General features: G+C 33.2%; 2 protein-coding genes across 3 annotated transcripts in view; one reads left to right on the plus strand and one right to left on the minus strand.

Annotated features, from left to right (window-relative positions):
* Window positions 1-5,488, plus strand: part of LOC149901661 (gonadotropin-releasing hormone receptor-like) — a 57,776-nt gene extending 52,288 nt beyond the window's left edge. Inside the window, exons 4-8 of the mRNA XM_090111241.1 lie at window positions 516-659; window positions 1,392-1,555; window positions 3,097-3,220; window positions 3,792-3,936; window positions 4,336-5,488. Coding sequence (XP_089967367.1) covers window positions 516-659; window positions 1,392-1,555; window positions 3,097-3,220; window positions 3,792-3,936; window positions 4,336-4,545 — 787 coding nt within the window. The 3' untranslated portion in view covers window positions 4,546-5,488. The remainder of the gene's footprint in view (window positions 1-515; window positions 660-1,391; window positions 1,556-3,096; window positions 3,221-3,791; window positions 3,937-4,335) is intronic.
* Window positions 5,489-6,676: 1,188 nt separating this feature from the next.
* Eaat1 (Excitatory amino acid transporter 1) lies at window positions 6,677-22,835 on the minus strand. 2 transcript variants are annotated; one of them, XM_090110771.1, is made up of 9 exons: window positions 22,745-22,835; window positions 15,397-15,677; window positions 15,031-15,210; window positions 10,340-10,431; window positions 9,494-9,677; window positions 8,990-9,223; window positions 8,249-8,440; window positions 7,489-7,623; window positions 6,677-7,281 (listed from the first exon to the last, which is right to left on the minus strand). In XM_090110771.1, the coding sequence occupies exons 2-9, from the start codon at window positions 15,660-15,662 to the stop codon at window positions 7,119-7,121; spliced, it is 1,446 nt and encodes a 481-aa protein (XP_089966897.1). In that variant the 5' UTR covers window positions 15,663-15,677; window positions 22,745-22,835; the 3' UTR covers window positions 6,677-7,118. The 2 variants fall into 2 exon arrangements, with proteins under 2 accessions (XP_089966897.1, XP_089966896.1); XM_090110770.1 differs by having other exon boundaries at window positions 22,699-22,827.
* Window positions 22,836-22,934: the final 99 nt, after the last annotated feature.

Here is a 22,934-nt window from a genome sequence, read left to right on the forward strand (position 1 = left end):
TAGCTTCTTACATTTCCTTGTCGTTGATTTGTAAATTATTCATTTCGACATTTATGTTGATTTTTTTGGGTTACCAATGCTCTATATCAAAACTCTTGTCTCTAAGAGCTATTACGCACTGTCGACCAGTCGCCAGGCGACTGGACTTACTCCTGGACGACTGACGACTAAGTGCGCAAGCCCCTATTTAAACTATAGTAAGTCACAGTCGCCAGTGGTCTGGTCGACAGTGCGTAATAGCTCTAACTCACTAAGGACAAGGTGTAGTTTATTACATACGTACACGTAAAAAATACAATTACTAAATGCATATTTAGTATTTTTTTTTTTTTATTTTACATACGTATGCTGAATTTTTCAGGGATTCTGCATGTATTTATATTGCAATGAATTTAAAACATCATTATCAGTAATTTTATAATGTGACACCCCGCTTCCAATATTGTTCTTTAGGTCTAATCATAAACGCTGTCGGATAAATTCTAAAAATATTTTAAATAAACATAACTTTTCAGATACTACGCAATTTTAAAACCTCTAAACGTTACCTGGGAAGCCAGGGTCCGGAGAGCTTTACTCACCGCGTGGGTGTGCGCCGGCCTCGCCAGTCTACCACAGAGCTTCATATTTCATTTGGAAGAACATCCAGATGTGAAAGGGTGAGTTACTGTTATACTTATAGTTGTATTTTAATATTTGTCGTGTTTATTTTGCAGTTGGATTTCATAGCTTTCTTATACATCTTATCTATGAATCTATACTAATTTTATAAAGCTGAAGAGTTTGTTTGTTTGTTTGAGCGCGCTAATCTCAGGAACTGGTCCGATTTGAAAAATTCTTTCGGTGTTAGATAGCTCATTCATCGAGGAAGGCTATGGATATATCATCACGCTAAGACCAACAGGAGCGGACCCACGCGGGTGAAACCGCGGAGCGCAGCTAGTCTATACAAATATTATAAAGAGGAAAGGTTTGATTTTTTGTTTGTTTGTTTGTATGAATTGAATAGGCTCCGAAACTACTTGGCGGATTTGAAAAATTCTTTCACTGTTGGAAAGCTACATCATTTCTGAGTGACATAGGCTAGGTTTTATCCCGGAAATCCCACGGGAACGGGAACTATGCGGGTTTTTTTTTGAAAACGCGGGCGAAGCCGCAGGCGGAATGCTAGTATCAAATAAAATGAGAAATCATTGAATATCTAGGCTATCAGCGATATCATCAGATAGCGTTAAAAAAAAGCTTTTAAGCTTCTTAATCTTATCTTATTTATTTAAATAGAAATACAATGTTCAATTGTTGCTACAAGCTGTTAATTTAAAAACGGTTTAAATTATTATACATTATATTTAATTGTAAAGTAGATAATAGACTCTTCTGGAACGTTCCAGATACTTCCAATGCGTGACATACGGCTCGCTGCCAACAGAGCGGCATGAGTTTGCGTATTTCCTCCTCAATATGGTGCTGATGTATGTGGCGCCCTTGGTCTCTACGCTGTACTGCTCGTCGGCTGCGTTACTGGAGATCATAAAGCGAGCCAATACTTCTAATGGTTGGTATCATTCTCTTAATGATTGAATTTTGAGATAGCTTTTGTTTTACTAGTGCACATGATATGCAAATTACGACATATAGAACTTATACTTCGAAAGATTTAAGTGTGTGTTACAAAAATAAGTACTAACTTTTAGTGTAGGCAGGCGTAGACTTAGGCGTAGAGTATTCTTTCGTTGATCTTAGTGCGTTCGAAAAGATTATATGCAATGTTCTAATACTGAAAAACTCAGTGTTTTTCATAAGAATTTGCTTACTCTAAAAGATCACGAAAAAGGCTTTTGCTTAAGCATGCTAGCTCTATGTTTATTTGATGTAAATGCACCATTAGAAATAGGTTCAAAAACGAGTACCTACCCAGAATAACAAGCTAAAACTTATGTTAGCATTTTCAAAATGACTATAATCATTAATAGACTAGAGTAGATAATTTTTGAAACAAAAAAAAAATCGCAGTCGGATGAAACCCATTACAAAAGGAGGGGAATATGATGAAAATAAAAGGAAAAATAAATTACGGTCAATCCGAGTCAGGGAAGTGGGAGGGGGGAGCTTTTAAGAGAAAAAAATGGTCTCTCTCGATTTTCGACAAAACTACAAGTCCCCCCTCCCACTACCCGAACTCGGATTGACCGTAATTTATTTTTCCTTAAGAGCGCATATTCTATTTAACGCAAGTCAATAACTCCGCGATCTATTACGATAGATCGCGGCTTGCGCTAACCTTTTACTATGAACAGCATAGGTCCACAGGAGAGCGCCGAGCAACATGTCCTCTCTCTGGAAAGGCTCGCTGCCGACTGATTTTAATCGGGTCTCGCGCAGTGTTTTATAGTACTTTAAAAAAATTTGTAGAAAAATAATAGAGGTACCTTAGTTGATTTTTTAAATTTTATCTTATAAGTAAGACATTCTTTTATTGCAATATGTATAAATTATATTCAATAAAGTCAAATATCTTGGTGAAAATAATCATTTTGTCGACTATAATTTCTAAAAAAATTCAAATTGTTCGGATTTTAATTTCGTAAGTTAGGAGTCCAAAATAAAAAAATCTTTTAACTAACTATTTTAATAAGGATTTTTGCAGTTAGTTAAAAATAATTGTGTGTTAGATCTGTCAGCAATTTCAGATATTTTTAGCTTTGAAATTGACACTAAAAGTGAAATCAAGTAATCATCGGCTCAGTTATCTTGATGGTATTCAGAAATACTGTATTGATTGAAAAAAACTCTTAACTAACTACATAGACAATAAAATTTCCTAAAATTATTAGTAATTCATATGTTTGTAAGATAAGTGGTTGATGGACAATCTGGTTTGAAAAATCACATATTTGAGCCAAACAGCGCACGGACCGCGTACACGGCCTTAATTTATTTTCATCATATTCTCCTCCTTTTCTAATGGTTTTCATCCGACTGCGATTTTTTTTATCTTTTTATTATTTTTGAAGGCTTCTACCCCAGTCTATTATATCGCAATAATATTTTGTATAAAAGCACTATTATAATATAATTTTTTTCACTTGCTTTCAGATAAAATGCGGCGTAGCGGCGTCGGTATTCTGGGAAGGGCGAGGGCGAGAACACTGAAGATGTCAGTGACCATCGTCCTAGTTTTCTTTACGTGTTGGTCGCCGTACTATTGCTATTGCTTATGGTAAGATTTTATATGAACTTTTTAAAGATTTTATATGAACTATTTATGTATGTAAAATTATCATATGATAAATCTGAGAAAAAAAGAAGTAGGTACCTATTCATTGATAGTACTGGCACAGTATTACAATAAGGGCCGATTTTTCAATGCTTGGATAAAACTTATCCGTCCAATAAAGTATTACACGATAATATTAAAATGTCACGTAAACTTTCAAATACGGGCAATTAGAATACCTACGTTTTTAAAATGGTAGTTTTATACATTATTCGACGAATAAGTTTTATCCAAGCATTGAAAAATCGGCCCTAAATAATATTGTAATACTGTGGTACTGGTATTCATATGAAGTTTTCTTTTCAATGATTCTATACATACTTACGTAAGATATTTCTTCCTCCCTTCCTCGGAATATTTATTTTACTAACAATGAAATCCCTACGCTCTATATCAAATTTTAGAAAACTTGAAAATTCATATACTTATAAGTATAACCATATTATAGTCATATTGTAAAACATAATATCATAAATAGTGGAACTATTTTAACAATATTTATATCTATTTTCAGGTACTGGATAGACAAAGACATAGTGAATCACTTAGATCCAGCATTTCAAAAGGCAATGTGGCTGTTCTCCTGTACGAATTCCTGTGCAAATCCCATAGTCTATGGAGTATTTAACAGGAATCGATGGAGTTGGCGTTCTGGCCCAGTTAGTATAATTTGTTACCTTGTCTGGTTATGCACTAATTCTAGCAATCCATTATCAAGGTCACCAGGCCTCAAAAAATTGATAGTAGATAGACGATTTGTGCCACCTAGAGCGAATCTATCTGCATTAAGCTTGAAAATTTTATAATTAAAAAAGTCTGCACAAACAAAGAATATCTTAAAAATCTTAGTACCTATTATATGCTTTACACGAGATTCATTTATGTAAAATGTAAACTTATTTAAAATTTTCTATTAGCCATTTTAAAGAATCTTTATATTTTTATAGTTTGCGATGTTTCTAGGTATGAATATTTCACTTATTTATTTATTTGCAATCAATGAAGTACATGTATAAAACATTTAAACTTATAATAATAAATGAATTAATTAATTAAAGCACGCGCGTTGCCGCAACGGAAGCATGCGTCGAGGGTCCAGGTTCCCACACGGCGACTCCATGGAGATATCCGCAGCCACGCTCGCCAGAGCGAGGTTCTCACTACACAGCGAGAGGAATAGCCGACGAGACTCAACCCGCAGCTTTGTTACGCAAAACGGAACGCAGAAACATTTGAACAACAATAATACCGTTAATGGTATTGTTTAGCACCGATACGTTATTTTGAATAACGATACGTGATTTTGAAGTAACGGTTTTTATAACGACAGTGCGAGCGTCGTGTAGTTGATTTGGAAGGAAATAAATATGATAGATTCGTTGCATGAATAACGAAATAATGTGTACCTACTTATAACGTTACAAAAATGTTATGTGGTAAAGGTGTAATAACAACCAATGTAAAGCATAATATAAGTATGTATGAAGGTATATGTATCATAATTTAAAAGTAATGTTTATAATCTTGTCTTAAAGTTACTTTGTAATTTAAATAAATACAAAGTAGTTATGTAAGTTATGAAAATGTAAAAAGTAAAATAAGTTTTGGGAGCTTTAAATCATAAGTCTTGGAACATATCTAGCTTTTAGAATGGCATCATTCTTCTTATGTGACTTTAAATTTTAATAAATTCTGTATCGTGTCTTCAAAATGTGTAAATACAATTAGTTTAATACGAAATAATATAATTTACCAATAGTGCCTTTCTTATAGACAATCTTTTCGATTATTCCCTTTGACCAACTGAATTTGTTACTCGTGTGTGACATTTCTTTGGATTCAGATATTGCGTAAGGAAAAAGTTAAACCTAATTCTTCACATTCCTAAAAAGCCAATACTTAGTCATATTTCTAGAAATACTCTTAAGTTTTGTAAAAAAAATACTCCAAACATTCCCAGTTTAGAATTTTAAGTATCTTTTAGTTATTAATTCTAATATTTAATTTCAAACTGACAGACTGACTGAGTTCCTTAAGTTAACAGAGAACTTAATGCTTGTTATTTCTTTGTTGAATATTAGTCAAATTTGTTTATAAAATGTTTAGTTGATAGTGATGTTACCATGGGCTGTGAGGCTATAGAAGTTTTAAAGTGTGTTAAAAGTTTTATACCGAGACAGGCATAAATGTAAAATAAAGTTATTACTTTATTAAAGAAGAGTCTTTTATTTCTCCTCTACATGGCTTCCCATTAATGATAAATGAATATTTTCATACATTAATGTACTCTCGAGTTGTTGGTGTTATTTTTCTGTTATCTTTTAAATCTAAATAATGAAAATACCATAATCAATACTAATATTTTAAAGCTGAAGAGTTTGTTTGTTTGAACGCGCTAATCTCAGGAACTACTGATCTGATTTGAAAAATTTTTTCGGTGTTAGATAGCCCATTTATCGAGGAAGGCTATAGGCTATATATCATCACGCTAAGACCAACAGGAGCTGAGCCACGCGGGCGAAATCGTGGAGCGTAGCTAGTGGAAAAATAAAAAGAACACTTGAATGTAATAAGTTATTTATTATTAAATTATTTAAATAAAATATAGTTAAAGTTTTTGTCCTCACATTAATCTTGGAACAGTCAAACTGAACTTGTTACATGTCATGCTAATTAGACCGTTATCTCATAGACCATAGAGTATCTATTTATCTACATTATACACAAGCTATCGAAAACAATAGACTAGACAACTGCTTCATAATACATTATTAGAACCAATACTGAGTTGTATGTCGAACACATTTAATTTAACACGATAAATTGCCTTATTACTTAATATTTGGTAACATACATTGTAGATATTCTACTTCTAACACCTTTAATGTAATATTTATACTACGAACAAATTAAACTTCTTGTAAACTTTGAGTAAACAATTCAAATAACCATGTTATTTAACCTTTAAAAAGATTACTTACTCATCCACATTTGTTTGATATGTGACAATACAATTAAAATAATTTTCGTTCAAAACGATTGAGTATTTCAATATTTTTTAAATTAAACAAATATCAATTGGAATGCAAGAATTTTATGGGTGACTAAATTCTAATTTACAACTATTATTATGGCACATAACTATACAAGTTACTTAAATAATCTATTTTTGATATAATGTACTTTACAGGCGCACAATTAAATACAACCATACAACAAGTTATGATTTCAATGTACATACAAAAACTATAAGGATTTCTTGGATAGGTAAATAGTATTGAAAGATAGAAGTAAATAGTACAGTTGTACTAATATAATGCGTATTTCTACCGATGTGTTCAGAAAAATTTCATAGCAAATTTCCAAAAAGATTTTCCAAAATTATTATTTTATACCTACATACATCGTTAATCATAATTTTCCATAAATATTTTCGTGGTTAAAGAGTTAAAAAACTGCTACTTCATAAATTCATCGAATAGTGTTTTGGCACACCGAGAACACACATATAGTTTTAAGCTCATAATCTACGTACATTCAATTTTGTTTGTAAAAGTACTATCACCGAATTTAAAGTATGAAAAATCTAAATTCCAAACTACCTAATACATTTTCTTTCAACTGTAACTAAATATGTTAAATGTACTATAATATTATGTAATGCAACTGCCAATGTATCAAATGGCATACAATAACACAATTCAACACAATAAATTAATCACAACATGGCTACAATACTCACACTAAATTGTTCTTACAATAAACGTTTGCCACCGATAACGATACCGGTAACGATAACGGTTATATCGTTATAACGGTGCGTTATGAACGTTATAACGTTTCAATGTTCGCCCTTCTCTAGATCGCTGAGTTCATGCGCCGGGCCTTCTCTGTCATTGTTTTGTACGGCTCGAGATTTCTCAATATCGGCTTGGGATAAAGAAGTCACAATGATCGCACCTAACGCGTCGCACACTACGTTAATTGTTGTTCTGAATCGATCACTGGAATGTGGAAAGAGAAATTATAAATGAAGAATACCAGAAGCTAAATCAATTGTTTAATTTTCAATGAATCCAGAATTATATTTATCAGTACTTAACTTAATGGTAAAAATTAAAAAAATGGAAAATGTCCCCTTAATTCCCAAGTATCTAGAAAAAAAATCAAATAAGGAAGATTCCAAGTCCAAGTTTTAACCAAAAACTCACAGCAGCCAATCAACCGCAAGGATAATGGAGACGTCCTCAGCGGGCAAGTTGACGGTATCCAGCACCATCACCATGGTAACCAGACCGGCCTGTGGGATACCCGCCGCACCTATACTTGCTGCTGTTGCTGTTACACTGGAAGGCAAATTTAAACCATAGATTAAATCAACATCTTGGAGAAACAAAAGAAAATAAAATTAGAAACAAATAAAGGAGTAGTTGTTAAGTGTGCAGTCAAATTTGACTAGCATGTCTAACTATTCAAATCTGACTGTGATTCCTCCTAAAAGTGAAGTCCCGTGTCCCCTAGTGGGGTAAGGGGCAGATGCATTATTCCTACATCTGTTTCACTGATCGATTTTCTTTAGGGACAAGTAGGTGATCAGCCTTATGTGTCCTGCCAGACCAAGACATTTTTTTCTTCGTCTCCACCGGGAATCGAACCCAGCACCCCTCGGTTCTACGCTCACGCGTCAACCACTGTACCAAGGAGGCGGCCGATTCCTCCTAAAGGCTATCTAAAATCTTGAAATGGAAATATTTGATTGTGAAAAAATTCAAAAGTTTTAGAAAATTATGTCACTAGTACTTAGTAAGCAGTAAACGATGTCAATTTGGGCTAAGGACTTAAAATAGAGCATATGCATAGAACTGTACAACATTTCCTCAAGTAGATAAAAATTTATTATTCATTACTCTCAGAATTTTTCTGCATCAGCCAATAACACCTAAAATACAGAGTTATTAAAGATCTCCTTACCTGACAGCAATAATCTTTCCAAAGGACATTTCCACCTTCCTCAACTGAGCAATGAATATAGCAGCCACGGCTTCATACAGTGCTGTGCCGTCCATGTTAATGGTCGCTCCGATGGGAATCACGAAGCGGGTTATACGAGGGTCGAGCCCCATTTCGTCACAACACCCTATCGTTATTGGCATTGTTGCTGAACTGGAATAAATTAGGATATATTGATTTTAAATTTGAAGTTAATAAGGCAATTTTTCCTGTTAGTAGCTTTAGATTAAGGATTCAGGAAAAATGTAAGAAAATAAATTCAGGAACAGCTAACATTTATAGCAGGGTTAAAATTGTGGCTCTGATGGGAATCACGAAGCGGGTTATACGAGGGTCGAGCCCCATTTCGTCACAACACCCTATCGTTATTACTTATTGGCATTGTTGCTGAACTGGAAGATTTATTTTAAAATTTCAGAAAAAATAAAATCCAGAAAATGTGGCCATATAGTGATCTCTTGCAGGTGACCTGGGCAAAAGGAAACATATGCATGTTTCCTTTTGCATTGTAAAAACTATTGGCTTGATGAGATAATAAGTTCAAAATTTGCCAGGGACAATGGAAAGTAAGTAGTAATTTAGAACCTAATAAAAATAGAGATTGAGACAAAAGAAATTTTATCATCATCTACGGATGAACACGTAGACACATACAAGTTATTACAAAATATGTCTTAAAATCTATTTCCCATGTAAACTTACCTAGAAGCAGTACCAAACGCAGTGGCCATAACCTGTCCCATCTTAGCGATATACCGGCAAGGGAGCTTCTTCGTCGCAATGACGAACAATATGCTCAACGTACCAAAACCATGGAGGAACAAACCCAGTAGTACTGTCATGAAGTATAGACCGAGCCTTCCAACTAGCTCCGCGAATGAATCGATTTCCATTATTTTAGCTGTCACTAGGAAGAAAACACCGAGGGGTGATAGCCTGTAAAAAATTAGGTTTTAATAATGTTCTTCAAATTAGGAGCGTATGATAAAAATTATATTTATGGCATTCATTAAGCTTACAACAAAAATCAGGCACTTACAAACCATATAAGCTACGCCGATCATGATAATGAGATATTTGAGGAAAAGCAAGCTCTATAGTATTAAATGCACCATTATCACACATGAGAGGCATTTTAAAATTTGTAAAAAATAAGACATAAAGAAGAATACTATTAATTAAATACTCTTAAAAATGAACAAATACCAAATAACCCATCCAGTGATGATCATCATAGCTTCAGATAGCGCGTGGAAGAAGTTTTGCAATGGCCGACTCTTGTCTCCCATTTTGCCCAAAGTTATTCCCAGAACAATACTGAAACATACCAAGCCCAAAACATTGCTGCCCTTTTGATAGTCACCTTCTATTTTGTATGTTTCTAGATGACCTGTAAATTAGAAAAACGAAGGTTATTTATTATGTAAGAAATTAATAAATTATAAAAAAGCATTAGTATGTGCTACAGTACTTTAATATAGTTTGAATCATTCTTAATTTGGCCCGTAAAATTAGACTATAGATAGCGTTTAGCTACTATTATGTATTCTGTGCTATAGAGGAAGGGATATAAACATTATACAATAATGGATATATCTTTATAAAATTATTTGTTATCCTAGTCTTATTACGGGATTTCATTATTTACTGGAATTAACAAAAAATTATGAGAAAAAAAAATAATAATACGTATAGCCAGAAAGAACGTTCACATATCTTTAATTTAAAATCTGAAAAGTTAAAGCAAAGAACATAATGACTCACTTCACCTGTATAATTTTCCTCAAGAACTCTTTAGTCTTTCATGTAAAGTACAAGTAGGTATGTATAATAAAAAAAATGTACAATGTTAAAGTACCAAATGCTTATGATCATTTTTCACATATTATATGAAATTTGACGAGTTTGGTGCTCTACGACCGAGCTGGTAAACAAATTCAAATATATTTTATGTAGTTAAGTGGTTATAATCATATCCTGAGGTTTAAGCACGATTTTTTTTCTCAATGGTATAATTTAATTAATATTACGTAGAACATGCGTAGCACTCACCTTTTATAGCTTTTGTGTCGTTGACATCGTAGGCGAGCCTTGTGCGATATGAAAAAATAGTCGCTTGCACGATGTTTTCAGGAAAAACGTTTCTGAAATTATTTTAAAGCATATTCAGATTACCATTATTTCCAACATTCTTAAAAGAATTTATCTAATGCCTAAAAGTTTAATATTATAAAAGCTACCGATTATCCTTTATTTCAGAAACTGCTTTTAAGTATAAATTGGTCAGATCAAAATAATTAAACGATACATTTCAACAACTCTGCGTTTGATCTGCAGCATTAAAATCTGCCTTAAATTGTGAGTTAAAGGTCTATCCTCTTATTTATTCTATCTCATAAGCTCCTAATAAAATAAGAAATTTCTGATAAACAAATTAAACGGTTCATAAAATCACAGCTATAGACCAATCATCGCCTAAAGTCTAAACACAAGAGCGCGAAGGGCAAATCTTTTAAACGGATTAGAAGATGCTCGCACATGATGAATGGACTAGGTCGCTTCCCTTGTTACTGTACCTACAATCTACATGTTACTTGTAAGAACTATCAACCTTGATATATTGGATTCAGTGTGAATAAGATAGACCAAAGAGGAAGGAATTACTTGTATTGAATTTATATACGATATTAAGACACGTATCTTGCGTATGAAGTTAAAACTTATTAAAAGTATAGAATCTGACAGAAAATACATTTAACTTTAGTTTTTTTAGCCAATACCAGGTTACTAAAGGATGTGTATATTAAAAAATAATATATTATGATAATATTGGTGTCGGCCGTTTTTCTGTAGGTAGTAAAAAAATAATTCATATCTGTTTAAAATATTTTTACATGGATTTCTCCCTATTCGCAAATCTGATCAGAGGCTAAATTCGTACATACAATGTTCCAAAAATTGGCAAAGCAAGGCAAGGTAAAACGAACTATATACGCTACAAAACAAAATATTTCGATTGCTTCAAGATTCCGGTCAACACTTCAACAGGTCGACTTCCCCCAACTCTAATCTTAACTTGTAGCCACCTGACAACCCGTTAACACAATAAACTGACGCTCTTTAGTTTGATTGATCGCCAGTATTAAAGGGTTATCTCAAGATGAATTTCAGGAAACTTATTTAAGATACGACAATTATTACGTACATGGTAGTGATAAAATCGTGTCTAGATGTACAAAATTTTACAGTACAACGCTCATAACTGCTTCGTAGGTTCTTTGAATATATTGAAAACTAGCTGTGCCCGCGACTTCGTCCGCGTGGAATAGTGACTGCATAGTAGTTACTACTTAACACACAATTATTGAGTAAACACGTCTTGAAACACGTACTATCATATACAACTAAATTATAAGTACTTACACATTATTATAAAGTTAAGAAATAAAATAAATAATAACACAAAAGAACTGTTAGTAAAATTTATTACTAAACTGAGCTATAAAACTTAGGTACAGAAGAGTTCAAAATTTCCAGGATGTGGTTATTCTCCCGCTCCCATATTCCTTCTACTTTCACAGACTTTCAACTTTTCCCTTTCACCCCTAGTAAATGGCAGAACCGATTTTGATCTAAACCATGTCTATTGTCTAATCATACCCATATATTATGTACATGTCATATCCTTTCGTTTGGCACTCCATTTGGATTATTTATCCCCACTATCACCCCTAAGGTGCCCTATATGTAATAAACAGATTAACCAATTTTGATAAAACATGACTAATTGTAATTCACACGTCATTTGATATGCCGCTTGATTATATTATTTGACCACATTCGATTATTCATTCCCACTTTTACCGCTATAAATCAATAAATGGATGAACCGATTTTGATTAAATATGCCTCATCATACTTCTCACGTCAGGTCATGCCCTTTCATTTGATATGCCACTTGGGTATATTATTTGACAACTTTTATTCCCACTTTTATACCTATATCCAATAAATGGATGAACCAATTTTGATAAAATATTATGTCTTATTGTACTTTACACGTCATGTCTTTCATTGGATACGTCACTTGAGTATATTTGATAAAATTTATTTATTTATTCCCACTCTACCCCTATATTAAATAAATTGATGAACCGATTTTGATATAATTTGACTTGTTGTTTCTGACAGGTCGTCTTTTTTCATTTGATATATCACTTGGGTATAACAGACAACATTCGTTTTTTTCATTCCCACTTTTACCCCTCTATATAATTAATGGATGAACCGATTTTGATTAAATACCTATGCCTCATTAGGTATACTTCTGACGTCAGGTCATGCCCTTTCATTTGATATGCCACTTAGGTATATTTGACAACTTTTATTGCCACTTTTATCCAATAAATGGATGAACCAATTTTGATAAAATATGTCTTATTGTACTTTACACGTCATGTCTTTCATTAGATACGTCACTTGAGTATATTTGATAAAATTCATTTATTTATTCCCACTTTTACCCCTATATCAAATAAATGGATGAACCGATTTTGATAAAATTTGACGAATTGTTTCTGACATGTCGTCTATTTTCATTTGATATATCACTTGGGTATAACCTACATTAACAACCTACATTAACAACTAACATTCGTTTTTTTCATTCCCACTTACCCCTATCTTATATCTTATATATAAAATTCTCGTGTCACAATGTTAGTCTGCATACTCCTTCGAAACGGGTGGACCGATTCTCATGAAATTTTCTGTGCATATCGGGTAAGTCTGAGAATCGGCCAACATCTATTTTTCATATGTACCACGGGCGATGCCGGGGCGGACCGCTAGTATAATATAATAAACAACTAATGTAACAAAAAAACGCATCTAATTCGTATTACCCGTTAGCGAGCTACGGTGGCACAGACAGACATGTAAACACACATAGCGGACATAACACCCCTCTTTTTGCGACGGGGGTTAAGAATATAATACCTACGACATAATTTCAAAGACCTTTTATATAGAAAATTTACCTAGAAGTAACCATAATGCTATTTGTGCAGGTTTTAGACTTATGAGCAAAAATCTAAATAAAGGTCCTTTGACTCCCCCCTACTACCCCCTCAGCATAACCATCCCCCCCCCCCACGCTTGGGGACTTTCGATATGATCATCTTGACATGTCAAGGAATAACTTTAGCGTATAATTTACGTAATAAAGTAATTCATGTATAGAATGCCTTAGCAAATGTTCGCTGTGATTACTTAAATGGTCATAACTTTTTTATTTATGAACCGATTGACATGAAATAAACACTAAATGTTAAATGAAGCTTACCACAATATATTAGTGAAAACCGCATCTAAATCGGATAAGCCGTTTCTGAGATTAGCGTGTTCAAACATACAGACAAACAGACAAACCGACAAACAGACAAACAGACAAACAGACAAAAATTTTTTTAACAACAGTTTTGGGTTTGGGATCGATTTAGTAATAACCGCTGCTAATTTTTTTTTACATATTTTCATTGTACAGACACCACTTTTCTAGAATTTTATTATATGTATTGATGAGCTATATCTAAATGAAAATTCTTGGCAAATATGATTACTAAGTCTTATTTCTATTAGTCTCTTACTAATCTGATTTTGTCAATAGATACAGAGGAATTCATAAAAATCTAACTAAGTACTAAACTTTCTGGCAATTGAATAGAATAGGAAATTGGTATACTGATGTCTGATAAGTCGGTAAGTATTAGAATAGCTTTTTAAAGTTTAATTTATTCATACATAAAGCTTTGCTTGTTCGTAACGAACTTCTTTACCTCAAAACTGATACGAATAATCATAAATGTCTTATGACACTATAATAAATTTGTTCAGCCCTATCTTAGTAAGTAGAACACAACATAAATAGATGATGAAGACTGACGAGAGGGCACTACGACGCCAATTTGCACTATCATAAATTGACAATTATCATTGTTTTTGCACTTCGAGTGTGGTAGAACTACAATGTATAACGTACAAACGATTTTTTGCATATATCTATGGTTATTTTGCTTTTACTTTAGCTTTTTTTAGTAAAATTTTTTTGAAATTCGGTTTTCAGTTATCAACGCAATATAATATTGAACTTTTTATAGAGACAAGTTGGACAGAACTTAATTTTTATGATAAATACTTAATTTAGAACAAGGAAAAGTAAAAAATTATTCATCGACTTGTCAGCGAACAAAAATAATTAACATAAAGTTAGTAACAGCGTAAGCTTATAACACATCTAAATCTAAGAAAAAATGAAATTCAGTAGCAACGTAATGTATATTATGAATGAATCTGAATGCTTCCATTACATACACTTTAGTTAAGCCGATGAGTAATGACGATTCATGTCTACTTAACTATAAATTGAGTCTGAAATTTCATCTGTCCAATTGAACTGTATACAGGATAGGATTAATATGCAACTGCATCTAATCTACGTCATCATCATCATCAGTCATCACGAAAATCATTAAAAAATACATAGATCCCTACCTAAAAACCACAGCTAAAAACATTAAGACGTTGCCCTATTATTTTTATGCATAATGAAAAGTCACTCAATTTAACAAATCGTGACTTACTCTTTTTATGTTAGTTGTTAAGGCTGTTATTTTCATAAGTTTCATAACCTGTAACTGAAAATTTCATTTGCTTTACACGACATTAATAATGAACATACTTACCGTATTAAATCGAGTAGTGTATCTGCTGTCAGGGTATCTTTAGTGACCAGTTTGGTCGCATTAGGCTGTTGAAACGCCTCCGACGATTTGCCGGGCTTGATGGTAGTGACCAGAGCTATACCGAGCATGACTGCGCATACCGTCGTCGTCATGTAGTAGATGATTGCTCGAAGACCTACTCTGCAAGGTAGTGTTGGAAGGTTAATACATCTTTTATCATTATGTATTTGGTATGGACTAAAAAGTATATTGATATATTTGTGAGAGAAATAGGTTAGGAAATAAATATTATTAAAAGATATCTCTAAGATACCTGAAGGTATCATAGAAGGTATTGAAAACAAGCTCAACTATTTGTATACTCACTTTCCAGATAAACTAAGATCCAAAGATCCAATCGCAGACACAATGGACGAAACTAGAAGCGGGACGATCAAGCACTTCAGCATTCGCAAGAACAATTCCCCAGGATACTGGAAGTACATAACCTCTCGCCTTGTCCATTCGTACCCTGTGGCCCTCAGCCCCCATCCCAGTAAAGTGCCAGCGACTACCCCGATAATTGTCAGTAATGTTAAGAGGTTCTGCCGGAGGAAGCTAGTGACACCCTCCCTTCGTATTTGGAGCGGCATCTTGTGATACCGTTTCTGGAAAAGAATAAAGACGAATATTTATATGAATCAATTTCTATAACGACTATTATAAGCAGAAATTAATAGAACATAATATTTAGAGTAAACATTAACTTAGAAGAGAACATAATATTTAGAGAACACATTAGAGACTTAAAAGTTCCATTTCTACAATCTTTAGAAAATAAACAATTATAATTTTCTATTCTGACGATGACTTTGGTCACATTCTGTGTCGTGAACCGTCATAAATAATTGCCAATAGAAGTCGAGCTTGGGTCACTGACGATGATATGGAACGGTGACCCTAAGACAATAATAATTAAATAACAATCACAGATCACAATGTCTTTGGAATAGTGCCCGTTGCCTGACATTCACATTGTATTCTATCGTCTATTAATTAAGATGAATCACTTTTGTTGTGGCGTCTCGCAATCGATTCACATCTGAATTATTTTATATTTATAAAACATGGAATGCGTCTCTATTAACACTTTATTGTAATTATATTTCCGTTGTACATTTACGTGTCTTTTTTATATTTAACCAAAACTGAAACATGAAATACACATGGAAAACGCTTGTCTTACAAGTTACAGGTGGAACACATATTCGCTATCTATGGATTGATTGAATTCACGTGGCTATGTGTATATTATTTGCCTTAAAATTCGGATCACTATTATTAAACGAGCATTTCATGAGCCTTTATAAGACACTAAGATGATAGAATATAATTTTATTATGCGAGCGAAGAAGGAGGAATAAGAAAATGGAAAATAATAATATTATGGCTCTATCTAAGTGACTGATCATGGATCAATGGTCATGAAGTTAAATGTTACATGCTACATACATTGCTGTTCACATTCGCTTACAGTAACTTCTAAAATAATCTTGGTCGCGATATTAACTTTTGAAGTGAATTATTGATTGGCTTCAGTCCTGTATAGTTAATAATAGGAATAGTTCAAATAAAATAAATAATTTATACTTGACTTTGTTATTTTCATCTATTAAGTTTTTCTTTTACTGCATATACTATTGCAGTACTACTACTTCGAATTTTCGCCAAATACCTTATACCTACCATTAATGTTTTCACATTTTCACATTTAGATACTTATGTAGAGACTATATTTTGTGATGTTCTTGGGACATTAAATTGGCACGCTACGAGGGAATTAATAATAGAAAGTAATTCATTACAGATTTTGTAAAGATAATTATAATAAATTGCAATATAATAAAATTAATATATATAGATTCATTATGGTCAAACAGTTATCTATAAATTTTGTTTCTGCCATTCAATAAACATGCGTTCAAAATTATCTGGGGTTTCAGTTTTTCTAACGCTCTATCAAGTAGAAATCAATGCGCAAAAACTCGGGGAGTTCTGATGAGAATCCACAAACTCCATGACCCAGTCACCCAGGGTTGCCACACACAATCTTGCCAAAAGCAGTTGCCAAATTGGCAATCTTGCAGAAAAAATCAGCAGCCGTAACAACACGTGGGAGCTTCCCCGTGCGGATGCCGACGCGGATATCTTTATTTAGTGTAACCGATCGCTCCCCTCGGTCACACGCACACCAATCTAGCTACCTGACTGGAAGTGTACACTCGATCTAGTCACTGCCGAAATATAGGGCAATGCTAATGGGCTAATGATAACCAGGCGTTTCGTCATACTCAAAGGGCTCGGTGCCGCTTCCTTATTATGTAGGTGTAAGACATTATGCTATCTATACATGCTTATTGCTTATACATACATAGGTATGCCTACTGGATTTAAGTGAAGGTGTCAAAGTAAAAGTAACATAGAAAACTACCAAAAATAATTTGTTTCTACAATTTCGAAGCTTACTAAATATTTATTGGTTAACAGATTGTAACTAGGTACCTACCCATTCAACTTTTCAGTTGGCAAATAAATTCTTAATTAATTATACGTACTTGCTTGCTTGAATATTAATTTAAATTTGATCAGACTATTTTAAAATAGAACAAATAAACTCAGCATTAATAAAATCTTAGCACCATTAATTTTTCAGGTATAGATAGTCGTGTTAAGTCTTAAGCACTTATTTCATAATCTCCACTTGTACCGTTCTTCGATTTCTTGATTATGATTTGTTTTGAATGTTAAAAAAGAGCGTATGTGCCGAGCACACGTGTCAGAAGTGAAACTTCTTTGGCAAGATTCAAAGATACCAAAATCGTCGCCTTACTCCATGGTGTGACGGTATTGCCATGACGCGACCTTGAAATTTTACTGTCAACGCGCCTAAGAAGTTTCACTTCAAAAGTTAATATCACGACCAAGATTCACAAGTTACTGTAAGCGAATGTGAACAGCAATGTATGTAGCATGTAATATTTAATTTCATGACCATTGATTGATCCATGATCCGTCAGATAGGTAGAGCCATAATATTATCATTCACCATTTCCTTTTTTCTAATTCTTCTTTGCTTGCCTTAAAATAAAATTATATTCTATCATCTTAGTGTCTTCCAGAGGCTCATGAGATGATCGTACAATAGTCATCCCAATTCTAAGGCAAATACCTAAAGCAACGTGAATTCATTTAGGCGCGTGGCAATATGGAAACATGAATCGTGAGATATTTCACCAATAACGAGCCGGGAACGATAAAGACATGCCTATAAAGGGCACGCGCCTAGAATTATTATAAAACTATGTAGATATTTATCCTGATTCCACGTCTACTTCGTTATACCAAATAAAGTTGTAAAAATAAATAAAAAATAATAATTACAAGAGATACTTACTTGATAAATGTTTTACTAATATCGATAGAAGTGCAGGTTATTTAGTATTCAATAACGTAAATAAAATTATTTGAATTAAAATTAGAAAGTAATCAATAACCAATTGAGATATTTGGTTTAAAATAAGCCGGAACTGATTTTATTTGCGAACATATTATAGGTATCGATAGAATCGGATTGCTGCCGAACTCAAAATCAGGAAGAGAAACAAGAGAATTTTATTTCGTTCAATAAATAGTTACAGTAAAAGTTTGATGTTCGAAAAGCTGCTTAAAACTTATCTTCTTCTTATATATAAAAATGAATCCCAAAATGTGTTGGTAAGCGCATAACTCGAGAACGGCTGAACCGATTTCGATAATTCTTTTTTCCTTGAAGTACGAGGATGGTTTTTATGTAGAGAAAACGTAAATATGTACCACGGGCGAAGCCGGGGCGGACCGCTAGTTTCCAATAAATTATGTTCATTTTCGTTGATTCGAAAATCAAATTATTATTTTCTTATGTTTTAAATACATATATAACGACGAAGTTTCTGAATTTATATTGAAGCATTATTTTCTAATTTCTAAAAGAAAAAATTATATTATCTCTGTATTTTAATTAATTACGTTCTGTGGCGCTGTATTATTGGAAACACCGTTTGTATTTTCCTTTAACTTTTAAAGTTTTCTATAATATTTCTCTACGTTTGCATGTGAAAAACTATAACCCGGATCAAATTGTTGTAGATACGCGAATATAGATAATTAAATTTATATTAATTTGTTCAAATATTAATTAAAAAGCCATTAAAGACCTCCTGTATCTCGAAGTAAGAGAATCCTCCATTAACCTATATTTGAAACTACACAAATACCTACATTGTTAATCAACATCATCAAATCCAAATAAATCAAATGCTAAACTTGACTTAAACTTGTCTCGGATACAAGCCCCATTATAATCAAGTCTCAATAATCAATCAGAAAATTAGAATATGTGTCACCAAGATTTACCAAGAGGTACCTACAGTAAATTGTAGAACTTCCGATTTGTTCCGGAACACGCTCCTTCTACATAGTGACACGGGAATACGGGTTTCCCACTTGACAGTTTCAAGAAATTTCTGTGCAATAGGAGTGCACAGATCGGATGTGGCTTGACATTTTGATATTCTGGATACAATCTAGGTAGACGGGTAATCAGCGAGTATGAAGACGTGAAGACTGACGTAGGACGTAGCGTATTCGATAAAAATACTTGGAGGTTTTCCTATAAGTATGGAGATTTCCATAAAAAAATATGGATTGAAATGTTACAATAAAAACTTTATTTCATTATAGGTACCTATTAATGATTACATATTTATAAGCATCAAATGTTATAAGTAAATACACTGTGTAAATACCGAGGCCGAGGTGAAGAAAACAACAAAATATTTAATATACCTACTCCTTGACAAAGTCTATACTTAAATATATGTACTTATAAATACTGTTGTTGTTGTAATGTTTATATTCAGTTTAAACTCGAAAAATATGGACTATATCTAATCCCGTAGTATGAAGTTTTTTAATAAATGCATTTTTAGAAAGCACTTTCTATTATTTACATGAATGCTAAAAAGATAAAATGATAAGATAAAAGATAAGATGTACCTAGATAAAAACATTAAGATTTATTAATTAATGAATTCTATTATATACAGCCGAACCCGGTAAAATTAGGTTGATAAAGCATAATGAAAAACAAAGACCGCGACAAATAAATTTCTTATAAACGCAAACCTTTTTAAAACAAAACTTTTATTTATTTAGTCATACCCTCGCGTCGCTCCATTATTATTTAAAAGCTGGCTTTATTCATATATACCCTCAATTCTTATTGATATTTATGATTTTATAATAAGAGCCCGTTTCTTTTTTATTTTCTTTTCACGTTTAAATCTTTTGTAACAGACACAGACATAGATAGACTACGCAAGTACCGCGATCTGTATGAAAACCAAGCGTGTCATATTTTTTGTACTGACCTTGACGCGTTATGACGTCACGAGCGCTTTTTAGTGATGGTAATTTCATTTTACGCTAAATCGATTAGGACGCCACTCGCGCGGCGATTCTAGTATCGTCCTATCCCATCGAAGTAAATCGAAAGAAATCAGATCAAACTAGATCTATGTCTAAGAGGTAATTAAATAAATGAATCGTAATCGATTACTAAATCGATTCAAGACAGAAAAATGATAATTACCATAGACAGAGGAATGATAAAATAAATTCATAAACCTTTTAATATTCTAACAAGTAAACTAATGTGTTTTAGCTTTTTCTTACATATGCCCATTGAGTTACCGTGTACTACGTACTAGAGAGGCCATCGAAAGAAAGTAATGAAACTGTCAATCAATCAATCTTTATGTCCCGTTGCATCAATCCATTTTTCTTTTATGTTCGGGTTACTTGGAAAACTGAAAAAACAAACATAGTCTAAGCAATAAGGAGTTTTCTTAAAAAACTCCCAAGATGACACTTTAACTAATGGCGTCCATGTCATAATATTTATTTTTAGTACCTTTGTATTAAAATACTTAAAAGTTCTAGGTCAAGTCGTATTAAATGACAAAAAAAATCTATGCCTTTTTTTCTGAAAAATTGCTCCTTCAAATTATCATTTTTCTGTTCGATTATAAAATCGATTAGAATCGAGAACTGTTGCATCAAATGAACATCACTAACCACAAAATTGGACAGAAAAATGAGAACAGAAAAATGAGAAGACGCTATTCATTGCTTGTTATCATACGACTCGATCTTTACCGTGCCAAGTAAAAGCCGCAATGTATTCCGAATCATTTCGTATGATTTGGTATCCGTGTTTGTCACGATCGTTTTCCACAGATATTCTTTATTTGATTTTAAAATAAATAGTGCATATTCTGATTAGAAAATTACTTACCGGTGGAAGGAAACATCTCTGCTAACTCGGCCACTCACAGCTGTGGAGTTTCTACAGTTTATAACGGCGCAATTCGGCATTTTACTTTATTCAGCTTCACGTCTTTCCTTGGCGAACTGCAAGCGCGGACTGAGTGTAGGCCAGCGTCAAGTAAGTTTCTTAACCTTAGTTTGGACACGGGAAGTACATACACTCGCTTAGTCTATCTTGATACATGTCTGTGGTAACAGACGTTGAATAGTCCTAGTGACCTTGCTTTTTGTGAATCAGTTTTAAAAGGATCGTTGAGCCTTATATTAGAATAGCTATATAAAAGTCTGTATGTTTAATGCATAGTTTTAATTCTATCAATATACCGATACTCGGTATCTTTGTATTAACTTAGTATAAACATTATATGAGCACTATATGTTCGATTTTAGACTTTTTATAAAGAGCTGGGTGGCGTAGCACAGCCCTATCGTGAATTGTTGCTTATCCAATTTACATAATATTTTAATAGTCAGTGATTTTGGAAGGCAGCTTCTCCCTCTAACATAATATAAAGTCAATAGTGTAGTGAACTTTCGCGCCCGAAATAATTATTAAAAAAAGTTTTGCAATTGCTTATAGTGGCGGTAATACCTGTTGTTGCGAAGTTATGCCACTCATTTTTTATTTAAAATAAGTTTTAAATTTTAATCTCTCTAATTTTTATCTTATATAGAGTAAACATAACGGAAATGCATGCTTTAGGAAAAGTTCGGGCGCCATAACGAGATGGGCATATAAATTAACAGCTGAAAGTAATAATTTCCATAAAAACAATTTTAAAGGAAATTGATGCACATGTAAATCCTTTTTTTTTCAAAACTTGAAGAATATAGGTAAATTAAGATACACCTTCCTCCTACTGTATGTTCCAGCTTTGATAAACAATCGTACTAAATGTTTGGGATTGTATCAAGGCATCAAGCACACTTCTTTTACTCTAAGAAAAATAACTCACGAAATTCATACACAGTATCTGTTTCTACGTTTTATTAGTATCCTAGGAAATACACGCAAAAAAGACACAATACACGCAAAAGAAATAAACCGTTTAATATAGTTATTCCTAATACTCGCGTAGGTCGATGCAGTTCACTTTAAAAGAAGTCTATTTATCAATATCTAATAACATATTCAAACAAACAACTATGTACTTGCAAATTGGTACCTATACACGAGTCTCTAATTCACGAATCGCTACAATCGACAGGTGTCAGTTGACCCACGCGTCTAACCCTCGTTGCTTTATATCAAAATCTACTTACTATTTGCAGATCTTCACTAGTACACGTGCCAGAACTATTCACTCACCGTTCAACTGTGAAAACACTGATTGAATGTCACTGCATTACTTCGCGCTATTTTTGGAGCGATCGCGTGCACCTCTAACTAGAGTTGGGAGTGAACTGAGGCCATTCTGTCTGGACTGATCCTGATCCTGGGGGTAACGTGGAGGGGAGCTGCGATTGATCTGCGATATATCCTGCGATACTCGCCATCA

This window comes from Colias eurytheme, chromosome 16 (assembly GCF_061535395.1).
Source record: "Colias eurytheme isolate Ceu_HAF_F1 chromosome 16, ilColEury1 Martin Lab GWU primary, whole genome shotgun sequence".
Classification (NCBI taxonomy): domain Eukaryota; kingdom Metazoa; phylum Arthropoda; class Insecta; order Lepidoptera; family Pieridae; genus Colias; species Colias eurytheme.

Excerpts from the sequence above, each read along its gene's own strand:
- Eaat1 (XM_090110771.1), bottom strand. The coding sequence starts at position 15,662 with ATGCCGCTCCAAATACGAAGGGAGGGTGTCACTAGCTTCCTCCGGCAG. Across the intron at positions 15,211-15,396 it reads GATCTTAGTTTATCTGGAAA|AGTAGGTCTTCGAGCAATCA; the intron begins GTGAGTATACAA and ends ACTACCTTGCAG. Across the intron at positions 7,282-7,488 it reads CTTGCGGTTGATTGGCTGCT|TGATCGATTCAGAACAACAA; the intron begins GTGAGTTTTTGG and ends TCCACATTCCAG.